Source organism: Mytilus edulis, chromosome 10 (assembly GCF_963676685.1).
Source record: "Mytilus edulis chromosome 10, xbMytEdul2.2, whole genome shotgun sequence".
In the NCBI taxonomy this organism is placed as follows: Eukaryota; Metazoa; Mollusca; class Bivalvia; order Mytilida; family Mytilidae; genus Mytilus; species Mytilus edulis.
The window spans coordinates 5,939,623-5,965,599 of record NC_092353.1 but is presented as its reverse complement, the minus strand read 5'-3'; the positions used below and the strand labels follow the sequence as shown (position 1 = coordinate 5,965,599).

The 25,977-nt window shown below is 32.3% G+C and overlaps 5 protein-coding genes across 5 annotated transcripts in view; 2 read left to right on the top strand and 3 right to left on the bottom strand.

Moving 5' to 3' along the window:
- Window positions 1-84: 84 nt before the first annotated feature.
- On the bottom strand, window positions 85-4,783 carry LOC139493224 (baculoviral IAP repeat-containing protein 7-like). The gene is made up of 5 exons (XM_071281446.1): window positions 4,611-4,783; window positions 4,100-4,160; window positions 3,306-3,344; window positions 1,600-1,811; window positions 85-415 (listed from the first exon to the last, which is right to left on the bottom strand). The coding sequence occupies exons 1-4, from the start codon at window positions 4,653-4,655 to the stop codon at window positions 1,615-1,617; spliced, it is 342 nt and encodes a 113-aa protein (XP_071137547.1). The 5' UTR covers window positions 4,656-4,783; the 3' UTR covers window positions 85-415; window positions 1,600-1,614.
- Window positions 4,784-5,086: 303 nt separating this feature from the next.
- Window positions 5,087-11,720, bottom strand: LOC139492288 (baculoviral IAP repeat-containing protein 3-like). The gene is made up of 3 exons (XM_071280506.1): window positions 10,835-11,720; window positions 9,866-10,032; window positions 5,087-5,197 (listed from the first exon to the last, which is right to left on the bottom strand). The coding sequence occupies exons 1-3, from the start codon at window positions 11,718-11,720 to the stop codon at window positions 5,087-5,089; spliced, it is 1,164 nt and encodes a 387-aa protein (XP_071136607.1).
- A 3,142-nt stretch (window positions 11,721-14,862) lies between these two features.
- LOC139493220 (uncharacterized) lies at window positions 14,863-16,750 on the top strand. Its single transcript, XM_071281441.1, has 2 exons — window positions 14,863-15,623; window positions 16,055-16,750. The coding sequence occupies exons 1-2, from the start codon at window positions 15,035-15,037 to the stop codon at window positions 16,705-16,707; spliced, it is 1,242 nt and encodes a 413-aa protein (XP_071137542.1). The 5' UTR covers window positions 14,863-15,034; the 3' UTR covers window positions 16,708-16,750.
- Window positions 16,751-18,536: 1,786 nt separating this feature from the next.
- LOC139493219 (myosin-M heavy chain-like) lies at window positions 18,537-23,892 on the bottom strand. Its single transcript, XM_071281439.1, has 4 exons — window positions 23,695-23,892; window positions 21,956-22,018; window positions 20,897-20,957; window positions 18,537-19,145 (listed from the first exon to the last, which is right to left on the bottom strand). The coding sequence occupies exons 1-4, from the start codon at window positions 23,779-23,781 to the stop codon at window positions 18,727-18,729; spliced, it is 630 nt and encodes a 209-aa protein (XP_071137540.1). The 5' UTR covers window positions 23,782-23,892; the 3' UTR covers window positions 18,537-18,726.
- Window positions 23,893-25,796: 1,904 nt separating this feature from the next.
- LOC139493223 (baculoviral IAP repeat-containing protein 2-like) overlaps window positions 25,797-25,977 on the top strand; it is a 32,242-nt gene continuing 32,061 nt past the window's right edge. Inside the window, exon 1 of the mRNA XM_071281445.1 lies at window positions 25,797-25,969. The gene's annotated coding sequence lies outside the window, so the exon portion shown is untranslated. The remainder of the gene's footprint in view (window positions 25,970-25,977) is intronic.

Sequence of the window (25,977 nt, the reverse complement as noted above, 5' to 3'; positions counted from 1 at the left end):
CACTAAAAGTCAACTTTTACCAACGTCAACTACCAACTAGAACAAATTCAATAATTGCGAACTTGTAACACTGCAGACTCACCATTAAAGTATATACATATATATGCATTGCCTTGAAAACATTAACAAAATATCAATTAATTTTCCCTAATCAATTCATTAAAAAACATACATGAACAATATACGAATGTTTAAAGTTTGTTCTTTCAAATCTTTAAAACAACAATTGCATGCAGCAACACTACCACAGTTTTTATAATTACATTTGCCGTAAAAATTGGTTTTTGGTTAACTGCCATAACGCTTATAGTGCTTTGATTTGATTTGTCAATATCTCTGAATACAAATGGTGGCACCAATGGTTTTTTTTTTTTTATTTCTCTTGATGATTCATTCTTTTGGAGACAGCATACATCTGTAAAAATATCAAACATATTATTACATACATTCATACATTTTAAAGTGAAATAATTGTCTGTTAGTTAGTCTACATCAACGGATTTGCTTACGTCACCATTACCTAAAATGAGAAGTCTTGCTCTGCTCCCATTTTTTCTGCTCTGCTTGAGGCATTACATTCCATTCGTTAATCCTAGCTTCCATTGCATTTCTTTTGTTTTTTTGTTTTATTATGCTAGATATTCGCTTCCTAGTCGTTGCACATAAGGGCGAATAGTCCATTTTCATATTACCGCCCTTATACTCCGGAATTAATATTTTTTGACAGGATACCTTCTCTTTGGTAGGGCATTCTGGTACTTGGTCAGACAAGGGCAACGTAAATAAGTAAATTCAAGATTTTAATCTGTACAATTTGAGGAAAAGTTAACTGTTTAAATGCTTTCTAAACATGACTAAATCCTCGGAAAACAGTAAATATCCCACCAAATTGCACCGATCATATATATGATTGTGCTATATTTGGTTGCTTGTTATTGACAGAATGCAAGGGTGTCCATCTCTGGTAACCAGACCTGAGTTTTAACTAAAATGGGTACTTTAGAGGCTCCGGTTGGCCAAAGATGCTCCCGACTTTGATATCAATCTGCTAAAATCTTTTTGATTTTTCTGTGTCCGCCGAGCAGCCGGGTGGTTCTCTCCGAGTACTCCAGCTTCCTCCACACTTATAACAGATTCTGCCCGACGTCCTAACACTTCCTGGTGTTGTAGTGGGAATTTGTATATATTGAACATTATAAAAACGTTAGTGACACATCTCCATTAATCCCTATAGGGAGTGTACATTTATTCCACTGTACCCTTGTAGCTCTCGATGGATTCTTAGGATAAATAAGGAATTTACCAGTACATACATATCTACCTTCCATAGAGTAGGTAACCTGTCGAATAATCGTCAAAAGTCGGTAATATGAAAATGTTCTATTCATTATGCGCACAGGCTCTGACGGCCTAGAAATACTGGGGAAAAAATGTCATGTTTCGTCTATTTTTTAATGATCGTCTTGAAAATTCACGATAAATTTGTTACTTGACGTTAAACAACTAACAATTATTCATCTATGTGATTGCCTTTTTACTTTTGTTGCAGTGTACGTTCTGTCTGAATTTCTGTATGATAGTAATATAAAGAGTAATAACCTTTGATATGGGCCTTCATGACAAAAACGTCTTCAATCTTTTCTTTATCCTTGTATCACAAATTGGACAGAAGTCCATAAGGTCAGCACACTCCTCACATGTCTGTCGATGGCCACAGTTTACAAACAGCATACAAATATCATTGGTTCTACATCGGATACATTTCATTTTGTCTTTCAATTGTTTATTTATTTCCTTAAGTTTTTGAGGATCTATCGAAAACAAATATTATTACAAATAATTTTATAAACTAATAACAGTGCAGACTAATCACAGTTATATTAATGTTAAAATACAAGACCAAACATACAATTTACACCTTACATGATTTAAAAGATAGCTAGAAGTGCAAACATGTCGGATATTAACACAATCATTAGATTAAATAATTTTGTGAAAATGATTAAATAATTTCGTGAAAATTATTTTGTTCTTAAATTGTATTTTTTTCATAATTCTTAAGAATTGTATATGTAACCGAAAGAAGAACAGTCATATAATTCATCCTAGTATGCGGTTTATCATTACACACTTTTAACTCAAATCGTTTCCTTTGCAAACTGATTACTAAACCGGACAAAAATGGACTACTACGCATTCAAGCCAGTGCATTTCTAAAGAGTTGAAAGTTATAATTAGCGGTACTTTAACCAATTTTTACACACAAAAAAATCACGAAAATTTGAACTCATGTGAATTTCGCCTGAAATGAGCTTGATGTCAGTTTATGCGAGGATCAGGTGAAACGCACAAGAATGTTACGTGAAACTCACTTGAATTTTGAAAATATAGTATTTGAAATAAAATTTCAATTTTTAAATATATTTGAAATCAAAAACAACACCTATTTCTTTTATTTTTTAAGTTCACGTGAGTTTCATGTATAAGCTCGTTTGAGATGAATTGAAATTAAATTCCCATTTGAGTTTCATGTGAAATTTACGTGAGCTAAATTTGCCTGTGGAATGAAAAATGATTATTGATATCAAAAGTTTTAAGCTTGACCAAAAAATAAATGTAATTAAAAGATTTTAAAATCTAAAGGATTACACTGATTATGCACATAATTCATTTTCTCTTTCCTTCTTCTTCTGATATACAGTTTCAGCTTGATTTAAATTGAAGATTACTAACAGTTGAATGCGCGGAGTGTGTAAATAAAATTATAGTAGAACAAAAAAATATTGTTTTAATTTGTAGATTACTTTAAAAATGGTGATATTTTCATCATAGAAAAGACTACAAGTGATACAAAATATGTGCACATTGATATTTATGTTGTGGAGAACAGATGGTACCAACTATTCTCTTAAGGTTTCAATTGTCTGACATGCTATCACAACTTGTGGCAAAATGTTCCATTGGATTATTGTTTGTGGAAAAATGACTATTTGTAACTGTCTTTTGAGGTGGATATTTGTCGAAATGATCGAGTATGTAATTTGCTTGTTCTAGTATCTGTACATGTACAAGGAGTTAGTCTAGCGATGGAATTGCAATGAGTCCATGGATGACTCTGTAGAACATAATTAGTACAGCTGTTTAATGTCACTGAAAATGTTTGCTAGCTTTTTAATTGCTTTTCATACTAACAGAAACAACTCGTACATTTAGAGCTTAATGAAAAGAGATAATAAAGAAACTTGTCGTAGAATAGAATTTCAGCGTTAAAAAACCCTTATTTTATAACAAAATGATTAAATTACCTTTCTCTTCAGGCTTTTTTATTGAAGTAAATTGTGTTGCTGTGAAAATATAAAAGAAAACACATATTGCTACGGTTTTGATACTAAGTGGAAATTGCCAACAATATTTTATTAAGCGAGTACAAATTTTCATTGTATTAGGACTTCAATTCAAAAACAGGATGAATAACAAACATGAAAGCACATTGAAACTTGGGTTCCCATAATACTATCTTCCTTGTAGACACATGCTCGGTATTGACATACTTTAAGTGGTACGTTTTGGTTTTATACACTAGATCATTGGCTTTCGTGCATTTGATTTTCGTGCATTTGATTTTTGGGGTCCCCGTTGTCAGAAAATTGACAGATAAATGCGTATTCGGATGCATACACCTCATTGAGTGTTGCACCATTTTACAGTTCATTAATTATGTTACTGTACAAAAACAAGGACGGACACATTTTTCATGTAGAGTTGTATTACTCTTTTAAAGACTTTTTCTTAAATGAATATCCTACTTTCTTATTAAGTTCCCCTTATTTATCAAGTGTACAGCACAAGGAAATCGGTATTATACGATATTGTCCTATAAAAGTTTTACATCTGTCACTTCGGGGCTGATAAGCTGATTATGCGGTATATTTTTTTTCCCATTGTTGAAGGCCGTAAATTGACATATGGTAAATGATTTCTGTGTATTTTGGTTTGATTTTCAGAATGTTAAGTCCGAATAATCATCATGATTATCAAAAGAAACAAAATGGAATGCTTGTTTAAGGTAAATTTTGGTTTTGATTTGTAAGATAAATACCTGGCAAGTCTAAGCTTCTGTTGTTACTGATCTCTGCTTGATTTCCCGAGCGCTGTCTCTCCTTAGAAGTATTTACAGATTTTATTTTACAAAGATATAAAGAGGAAAGTATAATAATATTCCTTTACAAGCATTAACTAAAGGTAACTGCCATTAAAATAAAGACTGATTGATTAAGAACATTCTATTTTAAGTTTTTTAATTGGTGCTACATTTTGTACATGTACATACTTAGGACATGGTTATATCTCTTTCGGAATGTATTCAGTTTTCATAAAGCGTTATATTTGTATCTGAATTATATAAAATCGGACACCGTCATTTATCATGTTACCTTTGTACATTAATATTATTTGTAATTGTATCGTTCGCTTCCCAAACGTTACAAATGCTTGTCGGTCTTGTCCTGCAAACAAAAGGTGTGATTATGAACCAAACAAAAGTTAAAATAATGACAGCGAAAACCAGTTAATGCGCCTAAAGACACAAATGGTGTTGAAAATACACTCACCTCATATTTAGCTCTTATTTCCTCTATATACTCTCGCCCTTTCATTTTGATAACAAATTTACAGAATGGAAACCAGCGCGCATGTTCCTCCCATGGAACGTCTCCTGGTTCCCAGTTACGTAGTCCTCCATCACAATAATGACAGCGGACAACATCGTCCTCGCCTACAAAAAAAAGTCGTAGTTTCAAACATAAACAGGAACTCTTCCGTGTGAAGAGTGTAAGTCTGTATTTATTCTCCAAAATTTTAAAAGAACATTTTGGTATGCGTTTATAATATTAACAATAATAATATTTAAACAGTTACAGCGAGTAATCTTGAATCAATACTGTGCCTTCAGTCTTTTGGGGAATATTTTTGTTATGTACATATCTTAAGAGTCTAGCCTTTTTAAACTGATTTTACAAATTGTACCGTTGCAACATCTCCTCCCAACGTTACGGGATAATTGGGTGCTCAAGACAATTCTAACAAATTATGTATGTGCATTGATTTCAGGGGTTTGTTCAATGTCTCGTCTCCAATCATCAAATGTTGCTATACGCGATTCCTTATCGTCAAAAGCGGCATGTTTTGGGTTATATATCTGTAAAATAAAATTTTTAAATACTTACAAGTTTACCAAATCAAATGAAAAAGTTCATATTTGGTGAGTATCCCATCAGCCGATACAGTAAATTGATATTTAAGAAAAGGGTCTCACTAAAAACTCGTCCGTATCGGTGTTGCTTCGAAACATGTCTCAAATAAATAATAAATGTTTTTGCGACGTCGTGACAATTAACAGAATTATAATTGCAAATTGAAAAAAAGAGATTACTTTGCATCAGACAGACAGGGCAAACCGAATTAACAGTGATAATTGCATCTTCTAATGCCATTCTTTTAGATTCATAATTTCATTTGACAAATATTTTTCATGGTTAGATTTCACATCCTACTAGTCTTTAACCGTGGTAACAAAGGAAAGCCACATTTTTTGTGTATGTAATGTTTCAAAATGAAACTAAAAAGACACATTTTGTGCCATAAATTTTTTCTTTTGTCGATATCTTAACCACTCAGAAGTGTACGAAAAGTATAAAAACGTCTACGCGTTAAACTCAATTTAAATTTAAATAATAAGCTTCGCTGAGAGCAGCCTGATACGACCGCAGAGTTTGAATCCTGAACAGTTGGGGCAAATGTGGACACAATATTCAAGCTTGATACTGTCTGAATTTGGATTGTGAACACATTTTTGACATAATATAGGTTTCTGACACAAAATAAATTTGGTCAAAGATGTCACAAATCTATTGTGCAAATACTTTGCAATTGAAGATTTCTTCTTGAAACTTTTAAAAAATTAAAATTTTTAAAAAATTTACAAAAAATATGAATCCGCTAAAAAGATTTGACAAAATTATCCCCCACCCAACCTTTTTGAAACCCCCTTTTATGCAATAACCCTAAAACCCAATCCTAGTCGTTCCTTTGTAGTATGGAACCTTGTAGTACAATTTCAGAGATATCCATTCACTTAAACAAAAGTTATTGTCTGGAAATTAGAAAAATGTTTAATTTGGCCTTTTTTGGCTCCCGAATTCCTAAACTGTTAGCCCCCATAACCCCTAAAATAATTCACAAACTTCTTCTTGTGGTATTAAACATTGTGGTACAATTGTAGAGCAATCAAAATACTTAAAAACAAGTTATTATCCTGAAACTAGACAAATGCTTCTTTTAGGCCACTTTTGGGCTCCTAATTCCTCAACGGTTGGAACAATCATCCCCAAAATCAATCGAAACCTTCCTCTGGTGGTATTGACCCTTCTTAAAAAATTTCATACAGATCCATTCTCTTAAACTAAAGTAATTGTCCGGAAACCAAAGTGTTTTCGGACGACGACGCAGACGACGACGACAACGCAGACGACATCATACCATATTGTACGATCACAAAAACATTTTTGCGGTCGTATAAAAACTATCCTGGTTTACTAAGGCCAAGTGTGAAATACAATACAGTTAACCCCTAATTGATTTAAAAGTAATATTGAAGTTAATTGGGTAAACATTAAGGAGAGTTTTCTTCTAGTGGTTTCCAAAATACCCGCTTTCAATTTGTATATCTTTTTCTTAAGACAATTGAATGAAAAGATCTGTAGACTGAAATGAGCTGATTTAATCCTGTTGTTCATCAGATTACACCATTACACTATTGTTTTCTTAACATAGCCGTTTAAAGATGAAATATGTCAATTATAAAAAAAAATTGAAATAAAGTCAGGTCGAGGCGGGGGTGTAAGGGCCATACCACCCTTTATTTATTGAAAGTTTGCTTTTTTTCTCTGTTTACATTGTCGGCATTAACAAATCACTATCACTACAAACCATTAAAGTCTGAAATGGCCTATATCTGTACTCGACTGTACTGATTTTTACTCGACCAGTCTGAATTGGTCTGATTTTTACTTGACATTACTCGACCCCAGTCTGAACCATACTTGACTGTACTGAATCGTACTTGACCCTTTGGGGTTTTGCCGTTGAAAATAGTCTGAACTATTACTCGACCAGTCTAAAACAGTCTTAACCCATTCTCGACATGTACTCGACCTATTTTTTCAGTCTAAACCATACTTAACCAAAGGTCTGAACAATACTCGACCAGTCTGAACCATACTAGACCAAAAAAACCTTTACTTTTTTAACTGTTAAAATAAATTTCTTTTTAACTGACATATATAACAACAGCCAACAAAATTTATAAAAGATGTTAACCTTATAAAAAAAATATATCTCTGATTATATTTAGAATAAAAAAAATATATTACATGTATATATAATTTATATCAAAAAGGGATAAAATTAAATAGATAAATAAAATTGTTTTTCTGATAAGTGGTGAAATATAAAGTATAACCTCTGCTTGGGGAAAAACTCATAAATAAGACCACACCTGGTCAGAGGTATTAAATTCTAAATAACAGCAACATAGATTCAAAATTGCAACATCCTGTTTAAATTAAATAACAAGGCCTTTCGAATATACATGTATGTACTAGATAAGTAATACACGAATTTAAGAAATAGGGCTTTCTTTTTACCTGTAAAACACACATGTACTGAGGTAATTAGAACATATTAAAGTGCTTTATGTATGCCAGATTAATTTGACAAAAAATATTAAATTAATTGAAAATGTTTGTTACTGTTACTTTGGAATACATTTCCTTTTTTAAAAAGGTTATCAATGATTGCTATGGAAATTCTATTATAATGATTATATATTAAATTATTGGTTTAATAAAACAAAACAATTAAGATCTCGTTTTTTTTTAATTTATTAGTTGTTTTATATACTATTTTATATATATCTTTATAAAAAACATTCACTGCATTATTACCTGAACTCAACTGACACCATAAATCTATACTAGGCTTAAGTTAATGGTGAAATTAGTCCAGTTACCATACAATACTTCCGAAATATTCATAAAATTTTGAATAATATTAAAAATATTTTTTTAGATTATTTGATCAGCTTGTTTTATTTATATTTTAAAAGTTGATATATATTATTATGTAAGTGTTGATTAATATTGAGTTGAAGTTATATTATGATTGATTATTGTGAAATTTTAATTTCAATACTGTACATTTTTAATTTCAAGTTGTTGTTCAAATTTCATTTTTATCAAAAGAAAATCTAAATTGATAAAATTCAGTTGATAGATACAAAGAATAGGTCTAGTTTGGTTAAGACTTGGTCGAGTATGGTTCAGACTAGGTCGAGTACGGTTCAGACTAGTATAAAACGGTTAAGAACTGGTCAAGTACACATTCAGACTGTTAAGTATGGTTCAGACTACAGTCAAGTATTATCAAGTAAATCTCAGACGAATTCAGACTGGTCGAGTAAAAATCAGTAAAGTCAAGTACAGATATAGGCCATTTCAGACTTTTAATGGTTTGTAGTGTATTTTGACCTAACTTTATCCTCCACTCTTGGTTATGCACTCATGCAAATGCAAATGTGATATCACTTTCCTAATGATGTAAATTTGTTTGATTATTCATTCTAATAGAGATGCGTGTATTCATTCATTTTGATACAAATTGCACATATATCGTATTTTTTTACAAATCAATAGCATTCTACACAACCAAGGAATATATTGAACGTTTTCAGTCAAACAGATGTGTCAGGAACACTGACTATCTAACTGTTTTAAACAACAATAGTTCACATGCTTGTTTTACAACTGATACAATTAACATTTTTGAAGAATCATGACAAGAAGGTCAGGGCAGATAATTTCTCTCAGACAGACATTATATTGAGCCTGTTGTTCCGGGGTGGTCGTTTGTTGGTGTGGTTTAGAGTGATTTTCTTTTTTTTTTAATATCATAAGACCGTTGGATTTCCTTTTTGAAGGGTTTTACACTAGTCATTTTGGGATCCTTTATAGCTTGCTGTATGGTGTGAACCAAGGCCTCGTGCTGAATACCGAATTATATTAACCTATAATTGTTTACTTTTTACACCTTGCGACTTCGACGGAGAGTTGTCGCATGGGCACTCATACCACATCTTCTTGTTTATGTGTACACAAAACTCACATTGACCAAATCAACCATGCAATGAGATAGTCATATGGTACATGCTACACTTTACAATCATTCAAACCAAATAAAATTGACCTAGTTAATATAATTATTAAAAACCGACTGAAACACATCAACTTAACATTAACCATTTAATTAATAATGAAGACAAGGGTCAAGGCAAGATGAAACTTGCCTGACTAATATGTTCGCCTTAAAATTATTCCATACACCATATATTGTTGACCTACCGCGTACAGTTTCTGTGAATTTGACCTTGATCCATGAATTAAGGCCAAGGTCATGTGAACTCTGTCTGTCAGACATGTAACCATTGCAAGAAACCAATATTCCACATATAGTTATCCGAATACTCTTAACAAATGAAAAATTCATATCAAAACCATTTTTTTTAAAGCAGTCGCTAAACCCTGAAATAAGGTCAAGGACAAAGGACAATGGACGTTTGTCATACAGTGCGCAAGTGGTGACCTAATCTTTATATGCGGTGTTAGTTTTGCACACATATAATAAATGTTACAATTACTTAGAGACAAAAATCATTAGAATATGTAACTTCGAATGGGTTATTTGTTTACTGTTTACAGCACTTTATACTATTTCATGTGTTTGTTTATAGCCGTATGAACTGAATACAAACCTTTCGCCAGTCTTTCTGGATATCATCAATGAATTGTTTTCCTTTTTCCGTTAACAAAAATATACATCTAGGATTGTGACGTGCGTGTTCAGTCCATGGGTTATCCTTTGGATCCCATTCTGCTAACCCCAGGTCACAACAAAAACATCGAACAATGTCATTTTCACCTAGGGTTCAAAATAAGCAGTACACAATAATTAAACGATACAAAAAAGAATATTAACACAGAATGGACCCATGTAAAAATAATGCGTATATCTATATATAATTGTGATATTTACAAAATAGCATACTAAGTATTGCATATGTCTTAATTTGCAGACGTAAAACCAAAATGACTTTTTTTTTCTAGATCTGCAACATTTAATCCATCATATCAAATCTATGTCAGTTCTAATCTAAACTATAAATGTTAACTTCAGGTGCAAATCCAAAATTTTGGAAAAAATAGGTGTCCTCTAGCAAACGAACCGAATTTTTTTTGTGTCGATTTAGATTGAAACTTTGTCCTTTTTTTACATAAACATTCATAGCTAAGACCTCCATAAGAAACTATTTGATCACACATTTCGATCAAACTAACTTCTTAGTAACTAACAAACTACAAGATTAATAATCTAATGTAAATGGTAAATTACAATTCAATATGTTTCATTACACTATACTCCCAATTGTCATCTTCTAAATAAACTCATCAGATACCAGGATTAAATTTTTATATTTACACCAGACGCGCGTTTCGTTTACAAAAAAAAATCATTAGTCTTAAGAGAGACTGATTAATGTTAGATCTTTATGTTTTTGAATCCTTGTATTTCTATTGTTTTTTTTTATAATTGTAATCCGTCGTTCTGTGTACCTAGTGAATAGTGGACATAAGGCGCAAAAATTGGTCAACAAAAACGTACGGAATGTAAACAATCATTTTCAAGTACAATCTGTAGTGTAAAAGTATTAAGATAAACTTACCTGTGTAAAAATACCCGGCTTCTGATAAACTATGAGCTGTTTGTTTGTGTGGGAACGGCCAATTTCCATAAGATTGATATCTTGACGAGTATGTATGATATTGAGGATACCTATATTCTGGCTCTTCTGGTGCCTGAATTCTAGATTGAAAACCGTCAATTGTGAGTTGACTATTCATAGCATCTATAGTCGGTTGGATTGAATGTTCCGTATAACTTGGATTGTTTGCAGAATCACAAACAGTAGACGTCGCTGTTTTAATGTCACTTGGTGATTGTATGTTTGAATTATCTGAATGAATCCCTCCTCTATGAAATGCATTATCATCATTTGAAAGCAATGGTTTTACAAGGGCCCTTGTCTGCATTACATTCGTGTTTTGATGAGGAACAACGACATACTCAGGTGTGAAATTGCCATTTTGTTCGGATATACTGTGTTTCATATTAAAGTTATCTTTGTGATTTATTGGACGATCACAACTACTTATTTGTTCTGGACTTTTAGGTTTATCCGATCGTGCAGATTGCTTGTACAATTTTACAAATGCACATTTTGGACTAATTCGTGCATGAGCTTCCTTTGGTGTTTCATTTGGAAGCCAGTTTGTAGGGTTTGTTCGGAATCTGCACTGAAAACATTCCAAGTCGGTGTGATTGTAATAAAACCCAGCATCAGATAACATTCTAGGCCACCACTTACAACTAGAAATCGACCAATTTGTGAAAGTATTTAGTCTTTCACCCGATGAAATTAATGGATTTACATCTGAACTAGCCTGTTTGCTGCTGTCCCACATGAGAACACCATGTTTATTTCTTTTACGACTTCCTCTGTTCCTGATGTGATTCGAAGGCAAAACTTTTAAACATCTATTAGTGATCATTGTATAAACATCCCCCCATATGTCATTGATGAATCCCTTTTCGGATTTCGTAAATGTTTCAAAATTTCTATTTTTTAGTTTCCAAATTAATGAAAGAGGAATGAACTCATTATTTCCATGAATGTCAATTGCTTGCCTACTACTCGAATTCAATTCATTCCTTTTCATGGTGTTAATAGATTTCGCCTGATGATATTTCTCAACGTTCTTTAACATGTCTCAATGTCGAAATTTTGTTTAAACCCAGGTGTGGATTAATGGTTTAACAGAACAAATATAAATTCAAAATTACAGTTATCCGGGCTTATTCCGACAACTTGAAATACCAGTAATGATTCTTCTGAAATAAAAAAAAAACCGTGTTTTTGTTTGTTTTGTTATTCATATATAAGTATATTTTAATAAGTAATAAAACAATTCAACGAGAAACTCAATAAAAACGAAGATCATATGAAATTGTCGTTCAAATCTATCTTCTTACCGTTAACCTTTAACAATAAACAGGTTTCATAGATTTCAATTCTAAACAAATGAAAAATGCAAAATAAATACTGCACTACCCTATTGTAGCATTGTTAACACTGTAATTTGACATTAGAATAACTAATATAAAAAGTTTGAGCTAACACGATTTCTAACAACAAATTTGACCAATTTTGATTTTCATTGGTATAATTCCTACAAATTGAATCTAGTTAGTTAGGAATCTTCCCCGCAGTTTAGTATTTTTGCCCTTTTACTTTTTTATATACTTTTCTGTAATCTGAATATCATTACTTATCCATAGTGTCATTATTACTTATGTAACATTCCTCAATTGTAGGCATTTTTTGCTACTTTGTCTATTGTTTAGATAAAGTGACACCCAATTCTATGTTTAACTTCTAGTATACCTAATCCGGGCTTACACGTTGCACTTTGTAAATACAGCTGTTTCTCAAAGCACGTACATCTACTTTTGGGGAGATATGTAATATTTATAGACAATTAATTTTGTTTACGTACTGGTTCCCAGTGATGATCTCTATGTTTCATCTCATAGAGACTATATTTTGACCTTTGAAAAAAATAGGAGTGCATATAAACTTTCCATTCTTGATATATATCTTTTTTCAAAACTTTACATAAAATTGGTAGTTTTAGCCGTAATAGAAGGAGTTCTTATGGAAAATTGCATTGTCAATATTTACAGGAATGCAACCTATTTAGGTAGAAAAAAGAGAACATACAAAAGTTTTAATGAAATTAACTCATATAGAAAGTGTTTTTCCTTTCGACAACCCACAAGTAAACCGTAACACCTAAATGTGATATTTTGTCACCGCGACATAAAAAGAAATACAAAAATACCACAATAAAAAATACAATAGTGTGTTCTATCCTAAATATGTACTTGATATTGCTAGAAACGACAGAATAATTAAGAAAATTTCAGGCCCCAGGGACAAAAAAGACAGAGAAAAATGCCTACCTCCTGGTTCGTAAAACTAATAATTTAACTTGTTATTGCTATAATTTCATTATTTTAAAGACTTTTGGTAAAGAAAACAATAACTGTGCTTGTAAGTTATAAAAAATCAGATGTGAGTAGCCATTTCTATAAAACTTTTAGTGAATTCACACATCAAATTCTTATCTGCATACATACAACTATTGCAAAAATGTCTTTGTTTTAACACTTCTAGTTCATATATTTGCCTAACTATGTGGTGGTTATGAACTTTCCGATTAAATTTTCCTCTAAGTTCAGTATTTTGTGATTTTACCTTTTAGACCTGATTCTCTTGTGACAAGATTTCCAAACTTACCATTTGAGGCAGAAATTGTAAATTTTCTTTGAGAAATAGGCAAACAGTAATATGTGGACTAGAGACAAAGGTAAGATTGGATACTTTATATAATCTTGAATGTGTTAAATGATTGACTGATTGATAAACATTACATTTATAGTATTCTGAAATGCTTTCAATTTGTTATCAGAATAGTTTTAAACAGCTTCTAGGTATTTCATGTCAGAAAACATGAACACAGGGTAAGCTGGCAATAAATAAAGTCTTGTTTTCAAGTTCGTAAAGAAACTGCATCAGGGATGGGTGTATAAAATGTACTGTAAAAGGAAAACTTTTTTTCACTTTTAAGCACCGTTATTTCGTGGCGGCCAGTGTTTATTGGTGGAGGAAGCCGGAGTGCCCGGAGAAAACTACCGACCTACGACAGAAAAACTGACAATCCTAGTCAATTAAGATTGGAGTCGAGTGGGGTTCGAACTCACAACCTCAGTGTTGACTGACTAGTGAGTACAATAGTAACTACTAAGACCACTCGGCCACCGAGGCCCCTTTTCTATTTAAATAAATGTTTGTATAGGTTGCACTTTGTAAATACAGGTGTTTCTCAAACCACGCCTCTTTTTGTGAGATATATTATACATGTATTCACATACATTTAATTTTGTTTACGTACTGGTTCCCAGTTATGATCTCTATGTTTCATCGCATAGAGACATAACTTGGGAATGTTACCAGGAAATATACAAATGCATATTGGTGATATGGAAATCTGTGGTAGTCTAAAGTCAAGCCTGAAGGTAGGGGTAGTTAAGAAATTTAGAGTTAGTGTTTCTTAGAAGTTCGGCTAATATGAATTGAAAATATGCCGCACAGACCTATATTGTGACCTTTGAAAAAAATAGTAATGCAGAAAAAGTTTCCATTCTAGGTAATTTATTCAAAACTTCATAGTTAAAACGGTACAGGTTTAACTGTAAAAGGAGTTGAACATTGCATTGTCAATGTTTACAGAAATGCAACCAACACTGAAAAAAAATAACGAATACATAGTTAACGCGAGGGTACCCAAATTGCACCTATTTTGACAGTTTTTAACCTACGTTTATTTATGCTTCAGACAAAAGTTTTCATTATGTGTTTATTTTGTAGATGTATCATTATTCCTATATGGTTTCACAAATTTAATTTTGAATCCATGTGGAATCATAGAAAAATTGGTCTGAAGTGACCTCCAAACCATCAATGATTCTTTAATGAGTAGTACCCAAATTGCATCCATGCTTAAATTCGCATCGTCAAAAGTGAAATAACAGAGCTTTTGTTTAATTTCTTCAAATATTTTGAACAATAATACCGTGTTCACACTATGAAATCTAAACCGGGTCGAACCCAGGTTAGTTAATCCGAATTAATTACACCGGTTCACACTTGAAAAAGAATTACCCCACTTTGGGTTTTTCCCTTCAACAAAAATAGACACGCATGCGCAACATCTTGTAAACAGCGTCTGTGACAACAAACGAAATGGAAACCGCCACGGTACTGTTCTTCTTTCTTTTGTCACTGATACGGAAAAATCGGCGGAAGATTACAAATTTAAAGCGAAAAAATAGGTTTGCTAGGTTGAGAAGAATGAGGATGTATTTGATGGCAAGAAACAACTTATTACTGATGAATAGACGCTCAAATTTACAACCGGCAGAAAGGAGGATATGGAGCAAACCCCGTTCACGGAATTGGTGGGACTGTATAGTTCCAGGTTTTACTGATGAAGAATGGATCCAAAACTTCAGAATCAACAAAGAAACATTTGATTTTTTAAAAGAAAATTTACATGATACGTTAGTTAAATATGATACTCCGTTTAGAAAAGCTTTGACAGTGGACTTCAAAATTGCAAGTACCCTATGGAAGTTGGCAACAAATTGTGAATACAGGACTGTTGCTCATTTGTTTGGGATTGCTAGAAGTACGGCTTGTTCTGTCTTCCATGATGTGGTTACAAGCATTGATGAGACATTAGCACCACGATTCATTAGAAACCCAACCACAGAAAAGTTTAAAGATATTATTGACGGATTTCAAAACAAATGGGGATTTCCAAACACTATAGGTAAGTTTATGAAATATGTATACTAAAATTGTATATCTAGCAAGAAACACGTATATAGGTCTCCGATATAACCAAATTTTACAACATTTGCGAAGATTTTTGTGACCAACCTAACATTGTATATATTCTCCTTACCATACACCAGAGACATATATACACATGTGTATTATATATGTCTCTGCATACACTAATCAGTTTTCGACAACAGAAATGTAACACAGATATACTTTTTCAAGAGCCCTGATATAAAAGAAAATATGAGACAGCGCAAAAAAATATACAGAAATTCTCTAACAAAGAAACACACATTTCTGAAATTAAAATGAGATTACACTTTGTGTAGTCTAATTCAGAAAATCTGATGGAACACTTTGTGTAAAGTCTAATTCAGAATATCTGATTAATTAAGTTTGTTCTTTTTTTTATTTCAGGGGCCATAGATGGCACACACATTCCAATTCTGGCTCCTAAAGAAGTACCAGCTGACTATCACAACAGAAAGGGCTTTTATTCAATTATTTTACAGGCAGTTGTTGACTCCTCATATAAGTTTTGGAATATAAATGTTGGCTGGGCAGGTCGTGTTCACGACGCACGAGTTTTTGCAAATTCATCCATATATGCACAATTTCAGGGAGGCAATGTTGTTGGAAAGGAACTAGACAAAAGATTCAATAACACAACAATTACTCCGTTTATTATTGGGGATGCTGCATACCCATTAATGCCATGGTTAATAAAACCATTCAGGGACAATGGAGCATTAAGTGCAGAAAAGAGATATTTTAATTATAAGTTGTCAAGGGCAAGGATGGTGGTGGAGAATGCATTTGGCAGATTGAAAGGAAGATGGAGATGTTTAATGAAAAGAAATGATTTATCTACACTTTTTGTACCTGATGTTGCAGAGTGCTGTTGTACATTGCATAATATATGTGAAACTTTTTTGAATGAATTCCCTGAAGAATGGCTAGAACAAGAGGAAATGAATAATGCCCCAAATGATTGCCAGGCAGCAACACAAACTGGAGAGCGAGTCAGGGATACATTAATTAACTACCTTTTACAAGAAAGGGAACAGTAGTTCAAATATAAAATGATCTACAGTATTAAATTATTATTATTAGTTTAATTCTTATTGTGATGACATCCTGCTTGTTATTAAAACATATCAGTAATTTACAGTAAAGTATGATTGCTAATGAGACTGAATGAGTATGCCATTAACTAAGATGAACAATGTAACCAACTAGTTCAATATATATGAACTTCAACAATGAGAAAATCTTGCACTGTAAATTAAGCAGTTTATCCTCTGAAATGCTTTAAATTGGTCAATAATTAGCTTACTATGTATTGAAAGCCAAGATTCTGCATTCAAGGATGTAGTAACCTTATAATGCTAGGCGACTGTCAAGTGAGAGATTTAGCTACCTCTAAAACCAGGTCTAATCCACAATTTCTTTAACTAAGAAAATGCCTGTAACAATTCAGGAATATGACAGTTGTTTTCCATTCATTATATGTGATTGAGCTTATCGATAAGCCATTTGATTACAGACTTTCCTTTAGAATTTCCCCTTGAGTTTGTTTTTTGTGTAATTTTACTTTTTGCTGACATCAATGACGTTTGGTCTTAAATGGAGAGTTGTTTCATTGGTAATCGTACAAAATTTTCTTATTTCTATATATATTTTTAGCATAATTGAATATGCTGAAATTTATTGCCGGCTTTCCTGGGGAAAAAATAATTTCAACAAGTCCAAAGACCATCCCTGAAAACAATCATCAGACCAGAACACAATTCACATCTGAAATTTGTCATGGTTTAACTATAAGCCAAATTTCAAGTCAATATCTTTAAGCAAAAAAAAAGTGGAAAACCAATTATTTGAGTGGATTTTCCAAGTTCAAGCATAACTCTGCCAAAATTAATCAGACTGGAACAAATAGTAGAACTTGATCTGTAACTTGTCATGGTTATACTATATACCAAATACATGTATCAAACCAATATCTTGAAGCATGACAAAAAAAATATGGAAAGCTGATTTACATGACAGACCAACAGACAGAGTGCAAACATAAAGTCCCCTTCAATTTTCTTGGTAGGGGGCTAATAAAAACTAAATGATATGCTATACTGAAGCTTCAAATTAAGCTACAATAGTTCATCCATATACAAGATATGATAATATTGTTATCAATTTTAAAATATTAAGATTTATAGGATAAACATCCCTATTTTTCTGCATTCTGTGAATGAAGTGAGAAATACAGATTCTTTTTTTTTGTTCAGTCTACAGAGATGACGGCATTGTTTCTGTATTCACATTTAACACTTATCAAGCAAACCTGATACTGAAAATTTAACTTTACAAATGTTTCAAGGTAAGATGATACAAGATAGACATGTACATCTTACAATCATTTCACAGACCAAATATAGAATACCTATTCATTATAGTAATGTATCTAAGAAAGAGACTGAACAAGAAAAATTGAACATTGACAAACGAACCATGAAAATGAGAATAAAGTCAGATGATTCATGTACACCTTAGAACAACAGTTCCTGGTATTTCCAAACACCAAATATAATTGACAGCTGCTTATTGTATCTGAGATAAAACTGCACATACCAAATATAGTTATCCTATTTGTTAAAGAAAAAGAGAAATTAATATTATAACAAAGAATCTTAACTTTCTTTTAAAGAAATCGCTGAACCATGAAAATTAGGTCAAGGACAATAGCCATATGACCCAAGGAACAGTCATAACATCAGATATCTATATGCAAAGTATAAAGCATCATATCTTTTACCTTTTGAAATATTAAGATTTAAGGTCAAGGGCAAATAACCTTGTCATCTAAGAGGTTGCAGGGGAGACAGCATTAATAAAGAGGAAAAAACGATAAGTTTTAATTAGGACATATCCTTCTATTTTCAATTTTTACACAGAAATTTAAAGGAACAACAATATTTCTTTTCACAAACATAAATAAATGTTCTTTCATCTAGATCTTAAAATTTAAAGTTAAAATTAAAATATATTGATTGAAAAAAAAACATAAACTTGGTATAAATTAAAATTAACAGCTAAAAACAGTCTTCATTATTTAGCATCCTCAAGAAGCTCATATTACTGCATGATGCTTCTGGAAGAAAAGAAGCATGATTAACATTTGAGGTTGGTCTGTGGTATGTTGATGATGTTGATGATGTTGATGCAGAATGTAATGGTGAAGCCTGGAATGTTGAATCCTGGAATGATGAAGAAGGGAATGACGATACTGATGATGCATGACCTGATGTAATTTGGGATGATGGCTGTCCTTTAATAATTGTAGCAAACATAGAAAATAGTTTCAGCTCATGTTCCTTGTCCTCTTTTCTCATTCTCTCCTCTCGAGCCTTTTCTTCCTCCCATCTCTTTGATTCATTGGATAAAAACTCATTTTGCTGTTCTTTTAACATAGCCATAAGGCTCTCATCACTTTTTCTGATTTTCCCAGAGGCTATAAAATTATAAATGTTACTATTAAAAATCAAATTGAAAATTTCATATTTTAGAACTAATCCATGAATTTAATAGCATATTGAAAATTTTCTGCATGTTACCAAAACAACAGGCAATTGCGAACATGTATGTTTTTCTTTCACAAATTTAATATTTTTTAAGTATTTTTAATTCTTTAATTAAAAAGAGGGCACACGCTGAAATGTCTCGCCTGTTTTACTAACCATGATTGATTTTATGTTGATAGTCCTAAAGATAAAAGTTTTACTACAAGTATCACATAAACTTAAAATTATCAATGATCAATGAAAAAGAGGTCCTGGTCAGATAAACCAGGCCAGACAGACATGTACACCTTACAATCATTCCATACACCAAATATAGCTGACCTTATTGCTTATAGTATTAGAAGAACAGACCAAAACACAAAAACTTAACATTGACCAATGAACCATGAAAATGAGGTCAAGGATAAATGACACCTGCCAGACAGACATGTACACCTTACAATCATTCCATACACCAAATATAGTTGACCTTATTGCTTAAAGTATTAGAAAAACAGACCAAAACACAAAAACTTAACATTGACCAATGAACCATGAAAATGAGGTCAAGGATAAATGACAACTGCCAGACAGACATGTACACCTTACAATCATTCCATACACAAAATATTGTTGACCTATTGCATACGGTATAAGAAAAACAGACCAAAACACAAAAACTTAACTATAACCACTGATCCATGAAAATGAGGTCAAGGTCAGATGACACCTGCCAGTTGAACATGTACACCTACAGTCCTTCCATACAACAAATATACTAGACCTATTGCTTATAGTATCTGAGATATGGACTTGACCACCAAAACTTAACCTTGTTCACTGATCCATGAAATGAGGTTGAGGTCAAGTGAAAACTGTCTGACGGGCATTATGACCTTGCAAGGTAGGCACATACCAAATATAGTTATCCTATTACTTAAAATAAGAGAGAATTTAACATTACAAAAAACCTTAACTTTTTTTTTTAAGTAGTCACTGAACCATGAAAATGAGGTCAAGGACATTGGACATGTGACTGACGGAAACTTCGTAACATGAGTCATCCATTTACAAAGAATGAAGCATCCAGGTCTTCCACCTTCTAAAATATAAAGCTTTTAAAAAGTTAGCCAACGCCGCCGCCACCGTCGGATCACTACACCTATGTCAAGCTTTCTGAGACAAAAGTCGCAGGCTCGACAATAAAAAAAATCAACATGAAATTCAAGAAATAACATTTGACAATGAACCATAACAATGATGTCAAGGTCACTATCTTGCTATATGTGTGTTTATTCAGCTTTTAAAATAACATTTGTATCAGATTTTGGATTTTACAATTATTTGGTCTCAAGCATTTTAATGATGAGATCTAATTTGCACATCTCCAGTAGCACTGAGGTTATGTTTATGTTATAAGTCATACCACATTTTCTTATTTTCTTAAAAAAAAAAAAATTTTTGTGTACTGGAACCTGTTTCTGAGTCTAAATATGAGTCTTCATTTCTTGTTTTCAACTATATAAATGGTACTATCAATGGTAAACTACATGGACTAAGCATACATTGACCTATAATGGTTTACTTTTATAAATTGTTATTTGGATGGAGAGTTGTCTCATTGGCACTCATACCACATTTTCCTATATGTATATTCATTGTACGTAATAGTATTTAAAGGGCCTGTTTGCTTTATACTTACTTCCCTGTTTTTTTCTACATTCAGGGTCATTCTGGTCTTTTCTCTTTCTTTCATCTGTTTTCTGAAATAAAAAGTAACCGTTCAATCTACTTGTAGGTAAACTGTTTTTTATTGGATGCCTCTTGCTTTTTTACCTATATATTTAAAATTTGTTTTTTTATTAATTGGTTTGTAGAAATGGTTATTTGTTTTCTGGTCTAAATTGCTGTACAATGGTCATTTCATAACCCTTTTCCCCCATTTTAATGGTTTTACACTAGTAATTTTGGGGCCTTTATAGCTTGTTCGGTGTGAGCCAAGGCTCTGAGTTAAATGCCATACATTGACCTATAATGGTTTACTTTTATAAATTATTTTTTGGATGGAGAGTTAACCCATTGGCACTCATACCGCATCTTCCTGTATATATCTATTTGGTCTTGGATTGATAGTTGTCCAATTGGCAATCTTACCACATTTTTTTAATACATACGAGTATATTTATATGTACAATGTATAAAAAAAATCATGATTATAGCCAATGCTAAATGATCAAGAATACAAGGTGATGAATCATATAATTATGATTCAGTACAATACAAAATGTAATATGGCTTATGCAGGATTAAAACATGTAATAGTGTACATTACAATAAAAAAATAGCAAAATTATGAACAAATTAGTTATTGGTTATCTGAAATATTCAATCTTTATTCAAGATTTTACTATTTTTTTGTGGTGTTGACATTTTCATACTTGCATTTGATATCTATTATAAACACATACAATGCAGTTCACTTGAAAAAGGCAGAAATACATATATATCATAGATTATTGGGAAAGGAATCATAGGGACAGTTACTCCTTGATCACTTTGACGTTTGTTAAGCATAAATATATGATTATAGAATTTTCCACCATTGCAAGTATATTACATGTATGTAATAAAAGTGAAACTTTCATTGAATAGGTTTTTTTAAACAAATCATAAGTTTTGGAGATTTTTTTAGAAGGGAATGTCTTGTTAAGCATGAAATTTAGATCAAGTATTACTAAATCAATTAACATGATCAATATACCTTTCTTTCTGCTCTTGATATGTGAGTCATCTGTGGTAAAGAGGCGTCTTTCTCAATCTGGGACTACAAATATAAATAAATGTTACAGTAACCCTGAGAAGTTTTATCATGTTTATAGCATCCTTATTTTTATATGATTTGCATATTATACTGATAAATATTGAGTGAATTTATGCAAACCTTTATTCATTTTCATTTCTTAACAACATAAGCAGAAAAATGTATGTTGTAGCTTTTTTATGCTAGTGTTGACCTGTCAAATGGTCACCCCATATTCATATGCCTGTATATAACTGATTAGAGACACCCATTTTATTTTGTAAACCAGTTCAGCCATACACATTCAGAGTTCTTGAAACTGTTTTTGTACTTGACATTTGGACTGCCACTATATTCTCAAATCTGGTCAGCTAAAGCACACTTCTATAAGCATAACTTTTAACAATTTTTTAAAGAAATTATCAGACACAAAAAGTGTTAAACATTTCAAATCAGCCACACTGAATGTTTTAAATATCTCTGAACATTTCTTGACTTAAACCTTTATGTTCATGATGATATGTCCTTAAAGCTATACAGCTGAATTATTGAAAAGTAAGCTAGCATGCATGTAATGATGTAGATTAAGGTTCATGTGGACCCTATGGCTAAAATGGCCGTATTTTCACCTCTAAATTTACTCTGAGCACAGGCAAACCTATGCATCTGGAAAAGTTTTAAGGCATAGCATGCTCTAGATAAATAGAATTCAAATGCATTGTATGATTTAGAAAATTCATAACTTAACTGGATTTTGCCGTACACTTTTTTTCGTCCCTGCAGAAGATGATAAAATTAACAAACAGTTGAGTTTACCTTGATATGGTCCACTCAGGTACACAGTTTAATTAACCAATTATTGTCAGGTATCTATTGTCCATCTATTGTCCATGTCATTTAATACAGCTCACTTCAATTATTACCTGTGGGGAAGTTCTCAAACCTGTTTCCCAACTTAGTTTATTTTGGCACCTTCTGGAGGAATGAAAAAAAGTGCACGGCAAAATTCTGGTAAGTTTTTATTTTTCTAAAACATAAAACATGTTTGCAATTTATTTATCTAGGGCATGCTATGCTTTAAAATTTTTATAGATGCGCAGGTTTGTCTGTACTCAGAGTAAATTTTGAGGTGAAAATACAGCCATTTTAGCCATAGGGTCCACATGAACCTTAATGTAAAGAAAAATGCAAAAATCATAGCCAAAATGTTGATCACTGTGTGGTATTGATTCGTGTTTCTGGTCCATATCAAACATAAAGATTTCTATGGACATATTTGATTGGTGTACTTTTCCTGTATTGAAGTTTGACTCGGTTGTATCAGGAACATAGATATACTGTTCCCAGGTTGTATAATGCTAAATACTAAAAGATGTTAAAAAACTGAGGTTGTAGAAAAAGGTAGAGGAAATGTAACATGTAAAAGTAAGAATGAAATCGGTGATGAAAGGAACAAATTCGACTTAGATGCGGATAGTGTAATTTCCATCATACTGATCTATTATACTGAGCATTTCTTATAAAAAAACTGTGACTAAGCTAAACTCATTCATTCGCTATATATTTGTTCTGAACAAACGCACGAATACTGTACGCTTCCTTAATTAATTTTCGGTGTGTTACATGCAGATTAATGGGAATAAAATATCAGTGGAATATATACTACATGTACAACCTTATCATTGTTTTATAATACTTACGTCTGCAATCAGTTTAACGGTTGCTGGTACCATTGTCACGGAACATGCAGAAGAACTGCTAGTGGATGGCTGTTGAAAAATGTCCATATCTCCATCTTCATCTTCTGGCTCACTGCATTCAACAGAAGAGTTTTTTCTAGAGCTGTGGTTTTCCGAAGAGTCCTTAACTTTCGGTGGGGTTACTGCCGGGTGCCCTCCTAAAATTGTCCAATTCTGATTGAATTTTTTCTTCTCCCCACGTTGAAAGTAAAGCCTTCGTCTCCTGGTCACTCCAGGTTAGACCTCTCTTTTTTGAAGAATTTTGTTCGGCATCCATGTCTATACTCTGTATTGGAAATGACAGACGGCAGAAAACGTCACGTAACGCTATGGCAACAACCCCACATTAACTCCACTTTGCGTTCACACTAGAATGTGGGGTAACTAATCCGGGTTCGCCCCACATTAACTCCACCTCAGATGAGGGGTAATTTTAACCCGGGTTCGCCCCAGTTTAACGTGTTCACACTATTGGAATTTAATCCGGATTAATTAATTCGGGTCGAACCCGGTTTAAAAATGCATAGTGTGAACGGGGTATTAGATATTAGTCCATGCTTACTCTTCATTTTTTAAGAAATGGATACTTGTAACATATTGTATTTGCTAATTTTAAAAAGATGACGTTTTGATGACGTCGCATGGCGACGTTTCCGTACATTTTGCTTTTTCAGTAAACACTTCATCTGTTGATAAATACTGTGAACGTTTTGTGTATATCTAAATAGTTTTACCTATGTTGAAAGACGTGCATAGTATCAAATCATAAAATTACAAATTGTTTAGTCTCTAGGAAATCTTGTAAGGTTTCCGCTGCTTATTTTGCTAAATAGGTGCAATTTGGGAACTCGGTGCAATTTGGGTACCGTGATGTTAGTTGCATACAAAAGCATACTAGCTCCTAGAGGTTTGGTATGAAAAACAGGTACTTCCAATTAGAGAATCGCCTTTATATGCCCTTTATCAATATATTCACAAGAAACATTCTACATTCGTTATTTATTCTATGTCATGTTGTATTCATTTAATACTAATGTTACCGTAATGTTTTACTTTTTTGAAAAGTAACATGTCGGATTAATTTTTTGTATTAACTATTTATGTATTGTAACAGACAAATAAACATATCAAACTGTTTTTGTAAATCATCAAGTCCAGTAGTATATGAAGTTTGTGAAATCAAAGAAGAAATCCTAAAATTTGAGATGCAGAAAAAAATATATCAAATTATTAACAAATATAAATACATAATCATTATGTTCTCCTCGTCTCCTCGGTTTTTCTTTTTATGTTTTGAATGTTCATACGTTGATTACATTAGTATGACTTAGATAAATATGTTTTGTGTATTTGTTCTCTTGTGAATACAAAGATGTCTCATTTGCAATATCATCACATCTTTCTTATTTATATTTCCTCTTGTTAAGCCTATCTAGCTTGCATGATGCAGCAGTAATGTAGCTTATAAATTTGATCATTCCGTTTTGTCATTTGAAAATCAAATTTTAAAATTATCAATTTTCAGTTTTGTACAGTTCATACGTATACAGTTCTCAGCTTTCGATTTTGAACATTCAGATTTATAAATATTCCTACATTTGTTCATTCGCCGTTTGTTTTGTACTGATGACACCTTTCATGAAAGGATATAATTGTCATTGTGTAACTATATCACTACAACCAGATGCGGATCCACTATAATTATGAAAAGGGGTGGGGATGGGTTGGAGAGGTCGTGGGCACACAAACTAGACAAAATGTGTAGCGGGACCGGTTGAAAGTCTTGATTTACCATACATAAAGCTTCATAGTGGCCCCAATTTCAATTTTCATTATCATATAGATAATATCATTGTTGGAATAAAAGATTGAGTTATTATTTGATAAACTGTTCTTCTTTACAGACTGTTCCCTTGGAATTGATTTAGTTCATAAACAAACACATATATTAATGAATAAAGATTGTTTTTGATACATTAACAATACAAGCCAATTAGTGTTTACCATTAACATACTTACCTTCAAGTCAGAATATACGTCATTACAAACAGAGTCATATTATATTTATAATCATTGGGTAACCATCATCATTAATCATGGCGGACAAGGAAGTAATTTCTCAAAAGTTTATTTTAGATTCAAATAATAATGACAAATTTACATATATCCTTAACAAAAGATCACACTTTTATGAAGAAAAGCTTGGATTCTTTTTCAAACAGTCTTTAGAATTGAGGTTAGAGT

Excerpts from the sequence above, each read along its gene's own strand:
- LOC139493224 (XM_071281446.1), bottom strand. The coding sequence starts at position 4,655 with ATGAAAGGGCGAGAGTATATAGAGGAAATAAGAGCTAAATATGAG. Across the intron at positions 3,345-4,099 it reads CAGAAGCTTAGACTTGCCAG|CAACACAATTTACTTCAATA; the intron begins GTATTTATCTTA and ends ATATTTTCACAG. Across the intron at positions 1,812-3,305 it reads AAAAAAGCCTGAAGAGAAAG|ATCCTCAAAAACTTAAGGAA; the intron begins GTAATTTAATCA and ends TGTTTTCGATAG.
- LOC139492288 (XM_071280506.1), bottom strand. The coding sequence starts at position 11,720 with ATGATCACTAATAGATGTTTAAAAGTTTTGCCTTCGAATCACATCAGG. Across the intron at positions 10,033-10,834 it reads AGCCGGGTATTTTTACACAG|GTGAAAATGACATTGTTCGA; the intron begins GTAAGTTTATCT and ends TTTGAACCCTAG. Across the intron at positions 5,198-9,865 it reads TCCAGAAAGACTGGCGAAAG|ATATATAACCCAAAACATGC; the intron begins GTTTGTATTCAG and ends TTTATTTTACAG.
- LOC139493220 (XM_071281441.1), top strand. The coding sequence starts at position 15,035 with ATGGAAACCGCCACGGTACTGTTCTTCTTTCTTTTGTCACTGATACGG. Across the intron at positions 15,624-16,054 it reads GGGATTTCCAAACACTATAG|GGGCCATAGATGGCACACAC; the intron begins GTAAGTTTATGA and ends TTTTTATTTCAG.
- LOC139493219 (XM_071281439.1), bottom strand. The coding sequence starts at position 23,781 with ATGGACATTTTTCAACAGCCATCCACTAGCAGTTCTTCTGCATGTTCC. Across the intron at positions 20,958-21,955 it reads TATCAAGAGCAGAAAGAAAG|AAAACAGATGAAAGAAAGAG; the intron begins GTATATTGATCA and ends TTTTTATTTCAG. Across the intron at positions 19,146-20,896 it reads ATGTAGAAAAAAACAGGGAA|CCTCTGGGAAAATCAGAAAA; the intron begins GTAAGTATAAAG and ends ATAATTTTATAG.